The 17,599-nt window shown below is 50.2% G+C and overlaps 1 protein-coding gene across 4 annotated transcripts; it reads left to right on the forward strand.

Moving 5' to 3' along the window:
* The first annotated feature begins 3 nt into the window (after positions 1 to 3).
* TRMT44 (tRNA methyltransferase 44 homolog) lies at positions 4 to 13,377 on the forward strand. 4 transcript variants are annotated; one of them, XM_087963716.1, is made up of 11 exons: positions 5 to 141; positions 1,504 to 1,621; positions 2,809 to 3,025; positions 5,124 to 5,192; positions 6,627 to 6,734; positions 7,907 to 7,978; positions 8,477 to 8,577; positions 9,596 to 9,779; positions 10,820 to 11,198; positions 11,438 to 11,554; positions 12,580 to 13,377. In XM_087963716.1, exons 2-11 carry the CDS (start codon positions 1,521 to 1,523, stop codon positions 12,828 to 12,830), a joined length of 1,599 nt encoding a protein of 532 aa, XP_087819842.1. In that variant the 5' UTR covers positions 5 to 141; positions 1,504 to 1,520; the 3' UTR covers positions 12,831 to 13,377. The 4 variants fall into 4 exon arrangements, with proteins under 4 accessions (XP_087819840.1, XP_087819842.1, XP_026545473.2 ...); XM_026689688.2 differs by having other exon boundaries at positions 6 to 365; XM_087963714.1 differs by lacking the exon at positions 2,809 to 3,025 and having other exon boundaries at positions 4 to 141.
* The last annotated feature ends 4,222 nt before the right edge of the window (positions 13,378 to 17,599 follow it).

Below are 17,599 nucleotides of genomic sequence, written 5' to 3' on the forward strand. Positions count from 1 at the left end.
TGCGCAGGCGTCGGCGGAACGATCCCGGAAGCGGCGGGGATTATCTATGGAGGCGGTGGGCGAGGCGGCGCTGCGGGATCCTGCGGGCGGCTGCCCGACGGCTTCTGGGCGGCGGCGGCCGTGTGGCTGGAGCGGCCGCAGGTGGCCAACAAGCGGCTGAGCGGCGCCTGCGCGGAGCCCTCCCTGCGCGTCCCCCGAGCGGGCGGCGGGGCGGCGGGCGCGGCGGAGCGGGCCTGGGGGCCTTCTGCGCAGGCGCGGAGGGCCAGGCGCTGGGCCTGTGGGGGCCGGTGGAGCTGGTGCTGCGCCGCCTGCTGCCCCGCCGCCCCCGCCGCCGCCGCCCCCCGCCCCGGAGCTGGTGGCGCGAGGTGGGTCTCCCTTGCCCGTCCCCTTCCCTTGCCTGGCATGGCTGCGGTGTGGGCGACTGCGAGCGCGGAAGGGAGGCCGCCCGCCCGCCCGCCCGGGTTTATGATGCCCTCCGGGCGGGGAGCCGGGAGGGAGCAGGCCCGTCCCCCGGGGGCGTCGGCTTCATGGCTGGGAGGCCGCCTCCCTCTCCCGGCGCCCGTCCCTCTCCCCGGAGGCCGCCCTTCGGGAGCCCGGCTGGGGAAGAGGGGCCGGGGGCGGCCCCGTGGGACCCCTCCCCAGTGCCCGGAGGAGGAGGGAGGGCTGCGGGGTCCCGGCTGCTCCCCGAGCTTGGCGCCGCCTTCCTGGCAGGCGGTTCAGGGCCCAGCTGCAGGCAGGCAGCCCTCCCGTTACAACGCTTCACTTAGGGACCGAAGTTACAACGGCCGTGGAAAAAGTGACGGGGGGGGGCTTTTCACGCTTAATGACCGTCGTCGCAGCAGCAGCCCCCCCACGGGACGCATGTTCGGGTGCTGTCCCCCGTTTGTGAGGGCTTGCGCAAGCTTAGCAACCGGGTTACTCACGTAACCCGCTTAGCAACCGGGTTACTCATGTAATGGCTGAGGCGGTTCACTTAACAACGGTGGCAAGAAAGGTGGTGAAATGGGGCAAAACCCGCTTAGCCAATTTCTCACTTAGCAACATAAACCTTGGGCTCTGTTGTGGTCGTAAGTGGAGGGCCGCGCTTGTGGATATAACCCCACGGGTGCTAGAAGGAAGAAGGGGTTGGGGGGGAGGAGGGCTAGGGGAGCCCTGGGGGCTGCTTTCCTGGCCTTTCATTACCTAAGTGGAGAAGGTCACCACTTAGATGCCAGAAGGGAGGCAGGGTGTGTGTGTGTGTAACCCAGCACTGATGTTGGGTCCTGAAACATCTGCAAGGAAACAAGCTCAGAGAGAGATAAGGATCCACCAGCCCCCCTTCCCTCGGGGGGTTATATTCTCCACTCCTTAGTCTGGTCTGCTCTCCCCCCCATGATTCCATCCTGCCAGGCCATTTGCTCAGTAGATTCGATCCTGAGCTTCTATGCAACATCCTTTTTGCCCTTTCCTAAAACACGTGTGTCCTATCGAGAATGGGACTGAACCATTTGCCACTCTTTACAGATGTCCTTAATGGGAGGATGACCTTTCTGCCTTTGGAAGAGACCTGCCAAGGCCAATACAAGGTGAAGGTCGGCAACATTTATCAAATTCGGCTCCGGCACATGCAGGACGATGAATGGTGGGTGCTCGGAAGACGCTGCTGCCTTTGAATCCTTTCGTCACACTACGGATGCGTTCAAGGGAATGGTGGTTCTCTGTTTCTGTTGGTGTTGTTCAGTCTTGTCAGATTTTATTTTATATGGCAGGGGTGTCAAACTCACGGCCTGCGGGCCGGATGCGTCACACGCTGCCCACGCCTGGTTTAGCAAAGGGGGGGAAAGTCGCGATACGTCACATGACACCGCGAGTTTGGCACCCCTGAGATAAGGCATCTTTTTCATTAAGGTCTAAATTTAGCACGTTGCATCTGGCTTGAGAGTCACTGGCCTCAAGTTTGATATGATTTGGATTTTGGCAATACGGTCTGTGTGAGCTGGACTCGGATGTAATCTGCCACTAATGCAGTTTGCAGAGCAGAGTTGTTGCGTGTGCTGTTCTAGGAGCACAAGGAACTGCCTGCACCCTCTGCCTTCTGTCCTGCTGAATCTTCTGGATAGCCTTCAAGGGGCAGCCCTATATACAGCCCATTGCAGTCGTTCAGTCTGGAGGTGACTGTGGGCAGGCAGAAGGGGCTCAGCTGGCACACAAAGCAGCTATGCAAAGGCCCTCTTAGCCATCACTGCCCACTGCCTATTCAGCAGGAGTCATGAATGTCTAGGAGGAGGAGCCCAAGATTGCACACCGGGTCTGTCTGGGAGAGAGAGTAACTCCATCCAGCGGCAAGGATGGGATAGTCCTGGAACTGGTGTCCCCCCCGTCCCCCCGTCCCCCCAAAAATCTGAGATGCTCAGGTTCAGCTGAAGCCTGTTGTTCACCTCCCAGATCCTCATTCCAGATGCCAAGATAAGCTGTTCATGGCTTAATTGCTCAATTTGCCAGGGTGGAGTTATGTAATTGAGTGTTGTCAGCGAACTGCCAATCCATTACCCCACGGTGATGAACGAGTTACCTGATTTTTCTTGAGCAAGAAAATCTCACTTGCAATTGTTAGTGCTACTTTCTGAGAATGCTGCAGGCGAGGGAGGCCATGGGCTGCATACCTCTGCCTCCAATTCCTCTATTTGAGAAAGAAAATATTGTCCCTTTTTGCTACATGCTAGTGTACAATAAAAGTGGAATCTTGCTCGATTGGCCAGAGGCACAATTAAATTAAAGTGGTCTCCTACTGATTGAGACTGAACCTTATTTTTTTTTGTCTGTTTGTAGGACTGTGTCAGTGCTCCTGAATCCAGAAAAATATGTTCCTGATGGAATTGTATATCCCAAAGCAGAGTGGCTAGGGAACAAATTGATTTCTAAGCTGGTTAAATGGTCCACAGAGATCACGAAAAATGAGTTTAAGAGAACGCTTTCTCTGATTTCTGTAGCTAGATACAGCCAGGTTTATCAAGATTTAAAGGAAAAGTACAAAGAGATGGTCAAAGTAAGTGGAGCTGGATGCTTTTCGCTTTGCCATTTTTGAACTTAACATTCATGCAGAAGAGTGTTTGTTTGTCTCTTTCTTAAATTGGAAGCATGAGTTTTGTTCTTAATTGAACAAGGAAATCAAATGACGGAGGATGCTTGGGCCTTGGGAACAGAAGAGGTTGGGCTGAGTGCATCCTCCACCCAATGTCAAGGGCAAAATGTGTGGAGGATTCCGGCCTTTTAAAACTCCAGTGGGAGGGAAGCGGGGAAGCCGAAATATGGTTCTGTCTGAGAAAGCAAGAATTATGATGGAAAAGCTTAAGGTCTGCAGATCTGTGTGAGAATCCATCACTGCCAGATGGAGAGGATGCTCACCGGTGTTGGCCGTTAATCTGCTTGCAATGCAGTCTGGCCTAAAGTTGTTTAAACGATTCCCAGGGCCACGCCTGGGTTTGTGAAATCTCTGGGAATCTGGTTGCAACTTTTCGGATTAGCAAATGTTATTAAGCATTCATGAGGCGCATCTTACTTCATCAGGACTGCGGAATGTCTAGATCGATGGAGGAGTGGAATTACGCAGGTGCGAGTTAAACACGAGCCAGATTCCAATAATTTTGTCAATTAACAATTGTAATGTGTTAAAAACCTGTTGGGTTTGTTGACATCTACAGAGATTGCCTGAAATTTTTAAATTGTGTAAGTTCAGCAGTCTCACTCAGTTGGGCTGGGGAAGTTTGATCCCCCCAGGTAGCTGCTTTTAGTTCTGTTAAAGTAGCAAGGCTGAAATGCTTTGCTACTTTACTTCGTCAGCGTTTGAGTCCTGATGCCAAACTTGTGTCCTGTTGTACAACATTTCCCCATTTATACAGCGACATGTAAAATCTGGAGGGGCATTGCTGGTAGATACGTCACGTTAGAAGAAAAGTACGTGAAGAAGACCCTAATCTCGAGTATGGAGCTGTTGTTGGTGTGAATGTGGGAGGAAAATAGTCCTTTGGGTTTGTCACAGGATCCGGTTCCCAATTTAATATTTTGCTGCTTTTGTAAGAATCGGCTTAAAGTTGGGTGGTGTGCTTGTTTACTTATTTGGTAAATTTATGTCACTGTCCCTCTAATATGCGTGACTCTGGACATCAAAAAGAGGGAAACAAATAATGAAAAAACATAAGAAAAAGCAGTAAAACAATAAAACATAAGTTTCCCTAATAATAATAATAATAATAATAATAATAATAATAATTAATAATAATAATAATAATAATAATAATAATAATAATAATAATAATAATAATAATAATAATAATAATAATAATAATAATAATAATAATAATTAATAATAATAAATAATAATAATTAATAATATGACTTTATGTAGTTCTACCCCAGGCCTGAAGGCAAAGTCCCATTTTCAGGGCCTTCCTGGAGACCAGCAGGGTTGGGAGCAGTCTGACCTTGGGAGAAGGGTGTGCCAAAGAGCGGCTGCCTCAGCAGGAAGGCCTCTCCCCTGGGCCCCGTCCAATGACTTGAGGGGTCATTGCCAGCGCTTTGAATTGAAGCCGGAAGCCAGCTGGCAACCAGGGTGACTCCCGGAGCAGAGGTGATCTGGGGGTGGGTGTAACTGACCATGCCCCCTGCACTTTGTGCCAGCTGAAGCGGCAGCCCCAGAATGGCCACGGACAACGTTGCCCACTTTTGGAGGGCGAGGAAGGAAAAGACACTCGATAGAGAAAATGGTTCATGGTATTTATCCCCAGCCTGGTGTTGCCTGTTGAAGTAACATTGGCCGTGTGCTACTGTGACAGGGCAGAAAACAGCACCCTCCGTGGTTGGGTTTTCATGCCTCCGAAGCCTCGGCGGAACCTGCTTAGCCATGGAAGTGACAGGGTACGGAGGGAGGCTGGCCTGGTGCTGGGAATGGGTTCGGTGGGGATCGCGTTGGCAGGGAGAGCTCAGCCTCTTTCCAGAGCGCCCCCCCACAAACTGGCTGCGGTGTCAGTTTGGTGGGCCCTGAATAGGCCTTAGGTGCAGGCATCTGCTGGGCATTTGAAAGAACCTTTTGTGTTGAATAACCTCTCATTTCTAATCATTTCAACCTGCGTCTTATTCGTCTACAGGTTTGGCCTGAGGTAACGGATCCTGAAAAGTTTGTCTATGAGGATGTTGCTATAGCTACTTATCTGCTGGTAGGTGGTGTTTAAAAGCGAATTAAAAGTTTACTCTGAAAGTATAAATTACTCCAAAATAATAAACTTCCTAAAATGGAACTATAAAGAATAGTTTGAGCACAAAATGTCTGTTAATAATTTCAGTTAGGAGATTATATATTTGTTTCCAAGGAGTGGCCGAGTGTTGTGTTTGAGGGATTTGTTTGTTTATCCTTCATGGAAAAGGGGCAGGGTGCCAACTGTAGGGTGGAGAGCCCCGGGGAAGAACGTTCCAAGCCGGGTCATTTTCTTGATCTCGTCCCCCTTGTAGAACTGGCTGTCGGGGAGGCAGCACCAGCGCATTCCCGGGTCTCTCTCTTTCAAGGCACCAGGGAGATGTGGCTGCTTAAAGTCCAACTGGGTGTGGCCCTGGGATGACCTGAATATCCAGGCCACAAATCCCAAAATGGAGGCTCAGTGTGGGGCCATTTCAAAGTGGTTAGATGGGTAGATGAGGAGTTGGTTACAATCAGTTATTCCAGAAAATTTGCTGGTTTGTTAATGTGATTTTGCATGTTGCATCCAAACAATAATGCAGGCTCAGCTGGAGAACTAGAATGTGTGCGCGCGAGTACACACACACACACACACACACACACACACATCTCAGCTCTATTCTTTTTAATAAAATAGTTTGGCTGGAAAAGGTGCTGCCACATTCATGTTTTTTTTCCCCAACCTAAGAATAACAGCAACCTCTTCCTACAATGTTTTAAATTGCATTAAGACAGAATTATTATAGGTATGAAAGAGCTGTGCAACAGCCTGCAAAAGTTTAAAAAGACACAGAATCCAAAAGTTCCGGCTTTGATTTGTGTGTCATTAAATCATAAATCTTTGGCTGTCTCCCACATCCGGGTTGCAAAAGCACAGAGGACCACTAGAGGCAGTAAAGAGAGGAGAACAGGGTCACTTGCTCCTCAGCGGCCTCTAGGGGTTTTGCTGGCTGAGTAGGACAGTGTTGCCCTTTGAGTCCTCAGAACGCGCCAGATGGTAGCGATTAATACATCTGGTTCAGAAACTGGACCGGGAGGCGAGCGGAACGTGGCAATTTGTTTGGTCCGGTGGTTAAGGGACGAGGCTAGAAGCCAGGAGCCTGGGAGTTCTAGTCCCTCCTTAGGCAAGAAAGCTGGCTGGGTGTCTTTGGACCACTCACACTTTCTCAGCCTAACGCACCTCGCAGAATTCTGGTTGGGAAAATAGGAGGAGGGTTAGCTCTGTTTGTTGCCTTCCGCTATTTATAGAAATAATAAATAAAATGGGGGGGGGGCGTGTTGCTAATGGTTGGCAGGGGCTTAAAGGGAGTTTTGTGTTAGTGGCCGGCTGACATCTGTGAATGCAGCTGGCCCTTCCACAATGCCCTTCTGGCTGCGGGTGGTTTGGCTTTTCTGACTGGCGGCCGTGTCTTCTTAGATCCTGTGGGAGGACGAGAGAGCTCGGAGGGGCCTGTCCGAGAAGCAGTCCTTTCTGGACCTGGGCTGTGGGAATGGGCTCCTGGTCCACATTTTAGGCAACGAGGGGGTAAGTTGGCTGTGGTATCGTGTTGGCCGAGCCCCTTTTCCCTCTGCCTCTCCCCCTAGTGCGTTTGTCCCCCGGCCAGACATGCCCCCCCAGTTGGCAGGGGGTGGCTGGGGCGATGGCGTTTCTCAAGCTTGCTAGCAACTTCTGGGAGTTGGACGTCGAGGCCTCTTCCATGTTGCCAAGGTTGGGAAAGGCTGGTCTAGCCCTGATGGGGAGCCCCTGGGTCCCTCTTGCGGCTTAAGGGGCTGATCCTCCCTCCTCCCCCTCGGCTGCGTTCCCTGGCAGCTCATCCCCCTTGGAGGTTGGCGGCCTTCTCTGTGGCAGCCCCCGTGGGACCAGACTGAGCCAAGAGAACCTGGGGGAGATAATAGGGTCCCTCCTTAGACCCTCCCCTGTGACGCCCCCCTGTGATGTCAGGTTTATGTCCTAGGCAGTTTAGCCTCTTCCTTAGTGTTTTGTTGTAGCTGTTTTGTATCACCGTTTCCCTTTATTTCACTGCTGTCACATTAACCCTTTCAAGACAGCATGGAAAAGAGGCTTGTGCGGGTCCTGTTGGAGTGAGTTGGGCGGCCGTATAAACTTTTCTAAATGAATAAATAAGGCCCAGCAAGCCAGCCATTCACTGCTCAGGCCACTTGGCTCCATTCAGCATTGGCTCTCCCAAGTAGAAACCATTTTTTATTATTATGAGAGGATAAAACAAGGATGTTAACCACCTACAGAAAAATAGCAACACTCCCAACAGCACGGTAGCCACTGCTGCTTCTCAACCCACTGACAGTAACACAGTGGTATTTACATTTTAAAATTGCATAGAGATGATTGTATGGTTGGTTGTGTTTAGTTTAATTTTTTTCTTTTTAGTGGTGTTTGTCCAGTTTTTACTTTGTGGAAGAGCACCTCATTTAGTTGCACCCGCTTGCGAGTGTAATGACAAATAAATTCTTATGTCTTAAAACTCTCCCCTTCCAAGTGTTTGGCTTCTCGCTCTCCTCTTTCCCTTTGAACCGAAGTCCTGAGGACTAACCTCTTGGGTTGACTGGGCCACCTCCGCTCCAGTCCTCAGCCCCACCCCATTCCCAGAATGGCTTGCCCCCTCCCCTTTTTAAAAAAATCAGGGGTGAGGAGCAGAGGCTGCTTCCTAACGAGGCTCCCTGTGTGGATTCTTCCAGCACCCGGGGAAAGGAATCGACGTCAGGAGGAGGAAAATATGGGACATGTACGGCCCCCAGACCTGCTTGGAGGTAGGCTGGCGATGGGGCTTCTTCTCCGGAAGGGCTGTGAGCTGAAACGCAGGCCGTCCTCGCTTAGGGAGCGTTCAAAGTCACAAGCCAGCGACAGAAACTGGCCGATGGCTGTTGCCCACGCTGGGGACTGTCAGGGCATCCCCAGGGCCAGGCGGTGGAAAACTTAGGCGCCTGGCAAAGGACTTGTACTTCCGACGGTCGCAGTGCCCCTGGGCCACGTGATCTGTTTTGTGACCTCAGGACAAGTCAAGTCAAGGGGGAAGCCAGACACACTTAACAACCGAGCGACTGATTTAACAACTGCAGTGATTCACTTAACAATGGTGGCCAGGGAGGTCGTAAAAGAGGCCAAATTTCACTTAACAATTGTCATGCTTAGCAACAGAAATTTTGGGTTCAAGTTGGGGATTATTGGCACCGATAGATTTCAGTGGAAAAATACTGGCGGCCCTTTGGGTGTTTTGTATTACGTTGCCTTGTTCTCTCTCACATTAGGAAAGTGCCATCAATCCAGACCACCTTTATCCAGAGGCTGACTGGTTAATTGGAAACCATTCGGACGAGCTGACGCCCTGGATCCCCGTAATAGCAGCCAGGTACCCACCAGGGCCTTTCTGGCACCCTGAGCCTCAGCCGTCTCTCGGGAGCGGCCGCATTAAGATAAGCGGCTCAGAACAGGACGCCTCCAAACCATTCACGTTAAATGGGAGCGTGCTTTCAGTTGCGCCCGGAAAATGCATTTAGTGAGTGAACCCAAGAATCTCGGGGGGAAATGGAAAGAGGAAGGGAGCCCTGGAGCAAAAGGTTCAGGAAGTTTCGATTCAGAAGAACTGAAATTGGAGGCCAGCTAATATCTGAGCTCCTGCAAAGAGTGGGTAGGAAGGAAATGGACTGGCCAAACTTCCACGAAGGGGAAATGGGTAAAGGCAGCATGAATTCTAAACTAATTATAAAGCAGAGTTTCCCGGATTTTTGAATTCACCGCCCTGTGAGAGTCTCTCTGGGTTTTTTCACTGCAGCAGTTCGCAAAGTGCACGGCAGCCAATGCAGAAATGGTTCCACTTATTAAGTCAGAGCACCCCAACCTTTCTGGCTTTGGGCACCTCTGTGTGTGTCTGTGTGTGTGTGTGTGTGTGTGTGTGTGTGTGAGGGGATGGTTCCACGTGAGTGGCAGGCCAGTGTATGGAGCCAGGCCTGCCACTCGTACAAATGGAGCTGCGGGTGCAGGCTCAGCCGTCACTTGTGCAGCCCAGGGGTTGGGGGTCCCTCTATTCAGTAGTAAAATCCAGCCCCCTTCCCTGGTTTGGGAATCTGACTCACGGTATTTAGCAGTTGTGTTGAGCAGTCAGGATTTGGGAGCCTCAGCCAGGCCCATCCAAGTGCAGCCGTACATTTGGAGCAGAGAAGGCGAAATCGGGTTATTTAGCAAGCTGTTAAGACATGGTCCACCCCCCACCCCCAAAGTAGACCTAACCAGCTGCTCCTCCCCCCCACACCAGCAAATCTAAAGGCTGGGCTTCTGGCAGCTGGGCTGAGCCGCCTCCTCCAGGCCCCGGGAGCCTTTGGGCGCCTTCCTCAGGGCCTGACTTTGCTCTGCCTCCCTCCCTGCGGCAGGTCTTCCTCCTCTTGTCGCTATTTTCTGCTGCCTTGCTGCTTCTTCGACTTCTACGGAAAATACAACCGGAGGCAGAGCCAGAAGAGCCAGTACAGAGAATACCTGGATTTTGTTGCAGAAGTTGGGACAGTGTGCGGCTTCCAGGTGGAGGAAGACTGCCTCAGAATCCCTTCCACCAAAAGGGTAACTCCTGCTCTCGGGGCCCTTCCTGCCCGTTAGCAGCCGCCTTGGGGAGCCTCGGCCGCCCCCGGAGGTCCATTCAGGCCGTGGAATGGACTTCCGCTCAGCTGGGTGGGCAGCTCTCAAATAGCCCAGCTGCCCCCAAAGCCTGAAGCTGCTGCCCCACTAGCCAGGTTTAGGCCGGCTGGAGAAGGCTGCCTTGGTTGGTTTTATCCCTCCTGTGTCCACCCCCAACCCCCCCGGAGCCCTTCCTGTGGAGGGTTGCCCTTTGCGGAGCCGCAAGGGTTCCTTCCCTCTTGAAGGAAGTTGGAGCCCTTGCCCCTCCCTCCCTCCCTCCCTCTTGAAGGTGCAGAGTGGAGGCTCCTAGCGCTCTTTGAAAGGGGCTTCTCTGTTCCCAGCCATGGATTCTGCGCCCCACAATCAGCACGTAGATGCCTTCTGTGGCCCATAGGTGGGGGGGAGGATCCCTTTAATGGTTTAACTGGGGATCAGACCAGGAGGGAGGAGGGGCAGCCGGTCTGGATAGCCGAGGGGGGCCTCCAGAGCCAAACTTGTGGCTGTGGAGCCGCCATGGAAGAGGGCAGTTGCCTTCGTGTACAGCTAGTCCTTGGCTTACGACCACAATTGAGCCCAGGGTTCATGTTGTTAAGTGAGACTTTGATTAAGTGAGGTCCCCCCCCGCCATTTTACGACCTTTCTTGCCACCCGGCTTCCCCATTGACTTTGTGGATCAGAAGGTTGCAAAAGGGGACCCCGGGACCCCCAGGGACGCTGCGACCTTCGTAAGTGCAAGTCAGGTGCCAAGCATCCGAATTCTGATTACATCACCAGGAGGAGGCTGCAAATGCCGTGAGTGTGAAAAAAATGGTCGTAAGCCACATGTAACTTTGTGCCATTTGGTCACTAAACGGACTTGTAAACCAGGGAACCCCCCCATGTGTTGCCCGTGGGCTTTCTGAAGCCATTGGGGCCCCAAGAGGCCTGTGGATCCCAGAACATCATTTCGCTGAGGATCTTGACAGCAGGATCCTTCTTTGCTTTAGGTCTGTTTGATTGGGGTGTCCAGGACAGGGGCAGAAGGTCCGGCGCTGGAGGACGAGAGGAGGGAGTTCATCAGGAAGCGGCAGCCCGGCGGCCCCGTCACTCTGGCCCCTGGTGGGAGCTGCCCCCGGCCACGTCAGGAGCAGAGCCTCTCGGCTGCCGGGCAGCGGCTGTGCGCAGAGGAGGCCCTCTCCCGGGAGAGAGAGGGGCGGCCCTCCTGGCCCTCTGGGTTTCTGCCCCGGGGCAAAGAGCAAGTAAGGAACTGCACCACCCTCCCACACGCCTTGGTGGACCAGGTGGCTTCGAAGGTGGCCCACCTGTTGCTCAGCGAGACGGAAGGGAGCCTCCTCCACGGACCCTCCAGCCCCTGGAACCGCGGAGGTGAGAGCCGACCTTCCGCTCACACACAATGAAAAAGGAACCTTTTGGGTACGGCCCTTTTTCTTGTTTTTGTTTTAAAAAGCATCTTTCGGGAAAGGAAGGGGGGGTATTTCACACACACACACACACACACACACACGGTGGGGGAGGGAGGGAGAAGCAAATGTTCCCAAGGGGACACACGTTCCCAGGAGCCCCCAAAGAATCAAAGCGTTTTGTACAAACTCTGTTTTCTATAGGGAGCCTCCCCTTGAGTGAAATTGCCGGGCATTTAGACAAGGAGACTCTGAAGACTCTGAAGAAGGAACACGGAGGCCTGCAGACCTTGCTCAGAAATAACCACCAGGTCTTTAAAGGTAAGGAGGCCGCTCCGCTCCTCTCCCTTCCTGGGCTCCGTTTTAGAGGCCTTTGGGGTGAAGAGCGGCTCTTCTTTCAGCATTTGCTTGGGCCGTGGTTGCCCTGGAAAGATCTCTCGGCCGTGTTTCCTCCCGGCCCAGAGCAGTGAGGGTCTGGAAGAGAGGAGCCTCCTCCTCCTCCTCCTCCTCCTCCTCCCCTCCTCCTCCTCCTCCTCCTCCTCTGTTGTGGAATTTCCTCTCCAGGGGGATTTCCTCCCTTGAGGCTTCTGCATTGCACCAGGTGGAGGCTTCTTTGCTAGTCATCCCATCCTTTTCACAGATTTTGATGTCAAGAGTCTGCCTTGGGATTTGTAACATATTTCAATTCAGTTTATTGGTTGTACCATTTACCCTATAGTATTTTTCTGTTTTTAATATTGTAAGCAACTTCATAGTCTTCTCAAAGGATGCTTGTTACTAGGAGTAGTGATGCTAATCACCACAAAAGTTTCAAAATTCAGACCAAATTTTATCTGCAACTTTATTATTTTTAATATAATTAAAGCAACAGAATCACTCAACCAATTCCGTATCTCACTAGTTCTCAAATTTTAGGATCTCCTAAAATGACTTAAGTAATTCCCTGTAATCCTATTGGTCTGTTAGTTGGGCTGCAGACAAAAAACCCACCTCTTTGGGTTTTAATCTGTCCATCGCCTGGATTCTCAAGATGCCCTGGCGATTCCTCAGGGACAGGAATCCTCTTTCCAGCCACACCAAATGCCAGCTGCTCAATCTGGCCCACCAGCGAAGCTCCCCGCCCTACTCTGGACATTTGGTATCCCCCAAAGCTAGTCACAAACACCCCCAGCACTGAGGAGGTGGTTCAGATCCGTGGGGAAAGCTGGATTTCTGTGGGAGAAAGGACCGCGCTCTTCGGTTGCTGCCCGGGGCGCATGCACACTTCAGTGAGACTGGGGGAGGGGCATCTGGGCCTCTTCAACTGTTGGCACTAATCGGTCTGTCGCTCTGCTTCCTCCCCTCAGTCCAACATGGGAAAGTTCGCATCCGCGACTGGAGGGAAGAGGAGAGGCCCAGGAAGCAGCTCCGGGCCAGGCCGGCCAGAGCCCGGCTCCCTTCTGAAGCCACGAAAACTCGGCTCTGCTGGTTTGACCGGCATCACCCTCAAGGCTGCCCTCTGCCCTCGGCCTCCTGCCCTTACGCCCATGGAAGCGCTGAGCTGAACCAGAGACGAATCGTGCCAGGGGATAAAGAGCTGCTGGTTCAACTTTGCTAAATAAAAAGCCTCCATGTGAGCCTGGCAGCCTCTGCGTCCGTTTATTCTGCTTCCTAGGGCAAAAGGAGCAGCCCAGCCAAGACATCCACCAGCCTTCGGGGGTTGCTTAACTGAGTCATCTTCTGAACAGCGGATATCCATTGGTGCATTGAAATGTCAGCCTGACGAATGGGAGTGTACGGATTCCCCCTTTTACTAAGGAAGTTCATTTCTCAGAACATTTTTGGACCAAGTCAGTCCATGGAGCCTAAAATGTCGATCCTGGAGAGCGTTGTGTTCTTGCCGGCGTTTTAAGGTGACTAGCGCTGCTGATGTTGCCTGGTTGGGTCGTGAAAGGTCTACAAGAAAAACCAGCCAGCTCAGAGAGCACCAAGGACTCTTCATGGTAGAGTTTAGGCTGTCTGCACTGTGACTTTTCTGATCACAGTTTTCTACCATATGGCAAGTTGGTTCATTAGTTTATTGTTATAATCATAGGTCGTAACATAATGTACCACAAAATACAGTAAAATAACAGTAAACTTAGGAAATAAAGTAATACAAAGTATGTGGGATGTAAGAAGTTAAAAAGATACAGCCAGAGCTACAACTAAGAATTTAAAGCAAGATCTAACCAGAAGATTCCCAGATCATCCTTGGAAGGGTGATCCTTAGGAGGAGAGGGGAGCCATATTAGCGTATCGAAAGCCAAAGATTGGGAGAGTTTTGACAGAATCTTATTAAAGGGAACCAGCTTTCAACTCAGCCAAATTTGTTTCATGGAAAAAGATGCCACCTGGCTCTTTATGATTTGGGAAAGGAAAAAGGAGCCCAAAGTAGGATTGGAGTATCCATCCCACAGCCTTTAGAATTTAAAAAGCAAACAGATACATAACTAAATTAAGGGGTTAGATTATGGATGAGCCAGTTTGAGACCACCTGAAGGCAAGAGTTGGAACGCTAATGAACCAGGTGATGTACTCAAAATGGACTTGATTAACATATGTATTTATGTGCATGTGTGCGTGGATATGTTTTCTTTTGAGGGCCGGCATTAGAATTTCATTTTTTAATGTGTGCTGGTGTGTTCACAAACAAAAGTGACAATACAGGTTATCCTATTAAAATTAATCATTCCACAATTAATCAGTGGAACAGCTTGCCTCCAGAAGTTGTAAAGGCTCCAAGACTGGAAGTTCTTAAGAAGAGATTGGACAATTATTTGCCTGAAATGCTATAGGTTTTCCTGCTTAAGTAGGGGTTTTTTAGGGTTTGAATGGTACTCTTGCTTCCACGGTGTCAAAGGGCATCGGGAAGCTGTTGGAAAGGGTGTTGCGTAGGCATATGCCTGTGTAGAGCATCTTAGTGGACGTCTGGTGGTTGTTGGCGGCCGTTTAGGGTGTCCTAGTGAAAGTGTACTGATTGCTAGCGGCCTTTCAGGCAGGAACGTCATTCTTGTTTTCGATGGTGCTAAAGGGTTTCGGAAGGCTGTTGGAATGGATGGTGCTAAGTCATTTGCCTGGGTTGGAGCCTGCATCCAATCGTCACTGACAATTCCTACGATCCCCCATCCTAGTGGAGATTCTGGTACATCAGAGACATCTGTCATGGCTGAGGAAGTTGCCATGCTTCAAATTGGCAAAGAGAGAAATTTGGAAAATTTTCGTGGTTTTCTGTGCAATTCCCTTTTTTGTACTAGGGGGCACTGCAAGCAGGTAGCAGAAAGTAGAATTGCTGCTGGATTTAATACTTGAGCACGTTGGTGGCACTGCAGAGTCTGGGCGACGCTAGCACAGCACACGGTATGGCTGCTTCTAGGGTGCGTTGTGAGCTTGCAACAGAAGGGGGCACTAGAGGTTGCATCGCGAAGTCTGAAGACTAGAGGGCTGAACGCAGAAATATGCATAGCGTAGTCTGAAGACTTGAGGGCTGAACGCAGAAATATGTCTATAATTGTTGCTTGCTTCACAACGTGGCAGCAGAGGGTCAGGAAGACCCTGTTGCTATGCCCATGTTAGGTTGCAGTTACTCTTGGGACATTTGAATTAAATTGATTAAATTGTCCACAGTGGTTTCAAAAAAGGGATTATCAATGCAAACACGTATTGGAAAACTCAGGGAGATTTTTCTTTGAGCCCCAGATGTAGCAGTGGGCTGAAGAGGAAAAAAAAAGGGGGGGGGACTTCCTTGCCCATTCTTGAAAAAAGGAAAAAAAATGGTAAGAATTCTTTAACTTCGCTGTAAATTTCTTCTTGACCACCAGATGGAGCTGCAGGCTGCTTTACTTGAGTCTGATTTCTCTCTTTAGGGGGGCGAGCCTCGTAGCTATGAAGTTTGCTGATTGCCCAAAGGAATTTATTGCCTACTTCAGATGGTGCTGTAAGCTAATAGTTGAGTGTCAACCGATTTCGCTGGAAGGGAAAAATTCATTAGGAAAAATACTTCAGTAAGTTGCATGCACTGTGGCTGTGTTACGCTTTTAATTTTTTAGTAAAGAGAGGAGGAGATGAAGAAACATTAGGATTTTAAACAAAATAAATTGCTCCTTGAATTATTTTGTTCAAATAACTTGCTTGAATCAGCCTTGTGACTTGGGGGGAGGAACGTGCTCCGTTGCTTTGAAGACGGTCCTTCACTAATGATTTATGAACCCCAATAAGCCGGCCAGAGTGGTTGTAAAATAGCTGGAGAGGCCTCCTGTATTGCCTCTTCGAAGCAGCCGAGAGCATAAGAAATGCAAAGCCTTTCCTTTTAGCAATACATGCAAGATTTCTCAAACTTTCCATTGTGTTTGGAAAGGGCTTGTAACTGGAGAGAAACATAGATGGGGAATACCTGGCCCCTTCCTTCAATTCCAAACAGGCTGTAAGGTTACTTTGGCCAACAATGGGAAGACGCAGATTAAGCCAGAGAATAGGACGTTTGAAAGTCTCTTGTGTAAATGGAGAAGGGGGGGATTTCTTGCCCCTCCCTGCCAATTCACACTGGATTTGAAAGCTTGTTGCTTCAAAGGAGAACGAGGCACAGAGAGCTTGGCGTTTCACATTCACTCCTGGCTTCAATATTACTTTGCTTTATCACAAAATTCAAATTACTTTTAGTCTTTTGACTGATGGGATTGCAGGAACTCAGATCTACTTATCATTTTACTATTCTGTCCTTTGATTCACTTGCTGAATATAAAGACAGATAACTCTACAAATTCTTCCATACAAAGTTTCTTTTATTGGATTATATTAGGTATCCTCAAGGTAACTCACAGTTATGTTGAGATGCATCTGATGTCCAATTCTTTGCATAGTTGAAATCGTAGTAGATATGCTAGAAGGAGGCTGAGTTCAGGCAAGAGAGTGAAGGGACCTCCCACCATCCCAACACAGGTCAAATTAGTGACCAATCAGGATTACAGACGTGGTCACGTGACATGGACTACATTTCCCAGGATACCTTAACTACATTTACCATGATGCATTCCCTTAAGGGGACAGTTCATAATTCCTAAGTAACTATCCAATTCCCATAGACTGGCTGGGACAGCACAGTTGGTTTGCAGACAAAGTGTCCAGTCAATAACACTGATAAGCCTTACTAGCATGTTATTTCATCACCAGGCTATAGCAACTTTCTCTCCTGTCTCATCTCAAAGGGAGAAGACATCGAATATCAGGAGATCATATTGTCAGAGCAGGTATTTTGGCACAGGAGTATTTAGAGGTATCTAGATTAGCACTTCAAACACTAAGAAACAAAAGAGGTAGCCAGCAGAGTTCTAAAACTGGTGATACAATATAAATAGGTATTGCACGAATAAATACATTGCACTCATAATTTTGAGTGCTGAGGAACTTATGAAACGAGTGGATTCCTAACTTTGAAGCAACTGAATCGAGACATAACTAGGTTTTCCCTGCTCAGGAATATGGAGAAGCTAGTCTGGTTTGCCTGCTACCACTATGCGTGGGAGGCTATGTCAAGGGCAAGAGGAGGAACAAATTTAAAATCTGCTTTGTAGATGAGCGTAAATCACAGCTGTGGGGGGCTGGATGGACGTTGATTCTTCAAGCAGGGAAATCCGTTAAGCACCAACAAAGAATATTTGCAGCTCAGGGCCGAAATGTCCTTGGTGCTCTCTGAGCTTGGTGGTTTGATTGTGGACGTTTCCTGACCCAAACTAGGTAACACCAACAGTGCCAAGTGGGTGGGTGGGTTTGCTGCCAGTTCCATATTCTAGTGCATGGGTCTCCAACCTGGGCCCCTTTAAGGCTTGTGGACTTCAACTCCCAGAGTTCCTCAGCCAGCAAAGCTGATCAATGGCTCCCAGCAAAGCTGGCTGAGGAACTCTGGGAGTTGAAGGCCACAAGCCTTAAAGGGGCCCAGGTTGGAGACCCCTGCAATGGAGATCTTGGTTCTTAAGACCCCCCCTGCCCCCAACGCCCAAAGGGCAACCCCACATCTCCTCCTTGCACTGATGGTGTTGCCTGGTTTGCCGATGAGACGCCTGCAAGAAAACAGCTCAGAAGCCCTGAGATCTTATGGCGCCTTTGTGCCTTGGAGGCTTTTTTTTCTTTTAAAAGAAGCGGCATCAGAACCAGAAACCCATTTCCTTCTGGTTTCTGACGCTGCCGAATCTCCGTGCTGCGTCCCAGAGCGTCCGCGCCTGACCCCTAGTGGCAGCCACCGGAAACCAGCATGGCTGCGCAGGATCCTGGATGAGTGCTGGTGTCTCTTGGTTTTTTTAAAAATTCTGTCCGGGCTGCTGCGTGGCTTTGACAGTTTTAATCCCAGCAGAA

This window comes from Notechis scutatus, chromosome 4, assembly GCF_049901735.1.
Source record: "Notechis scutatus isolate UNSWTSFEM ecotype Mainland chromosome 4, rNotScu1.2, whole genome shotgun sequence".
In the NCBI taxonomy this organism is placed as follows: domain Eukaryota; kingdom Metazoa; phylum Chordata; class Lepidosauria; order Squamata; family Elapidae; genus Notechis; species Notechis scutatus.

Coding starts and splice junctions, on each gene's coding strand:
- TRMT44 (XM_087963716.1), top strand. CDS start 1,521: ATGACCTTTCTGCCTTTGGAAGAGACCTGCCAAGGCCAATACAAGGTG. Junction 9,780..10,819: donor GAATCCCTTCCACCAAAAGG/GTAACTCCTGCT, acceptor TCTTTGCTTTAG/GTCTGTTTGATTGGGGTGTC. Junction 11,199..11,437: donor CAGCCCCTGGAACCGCGGAG/GTGAGAGCCGAC, acceptor TGTTTTCTATAG/GGAGCCTCCCCTTGAGTGAA.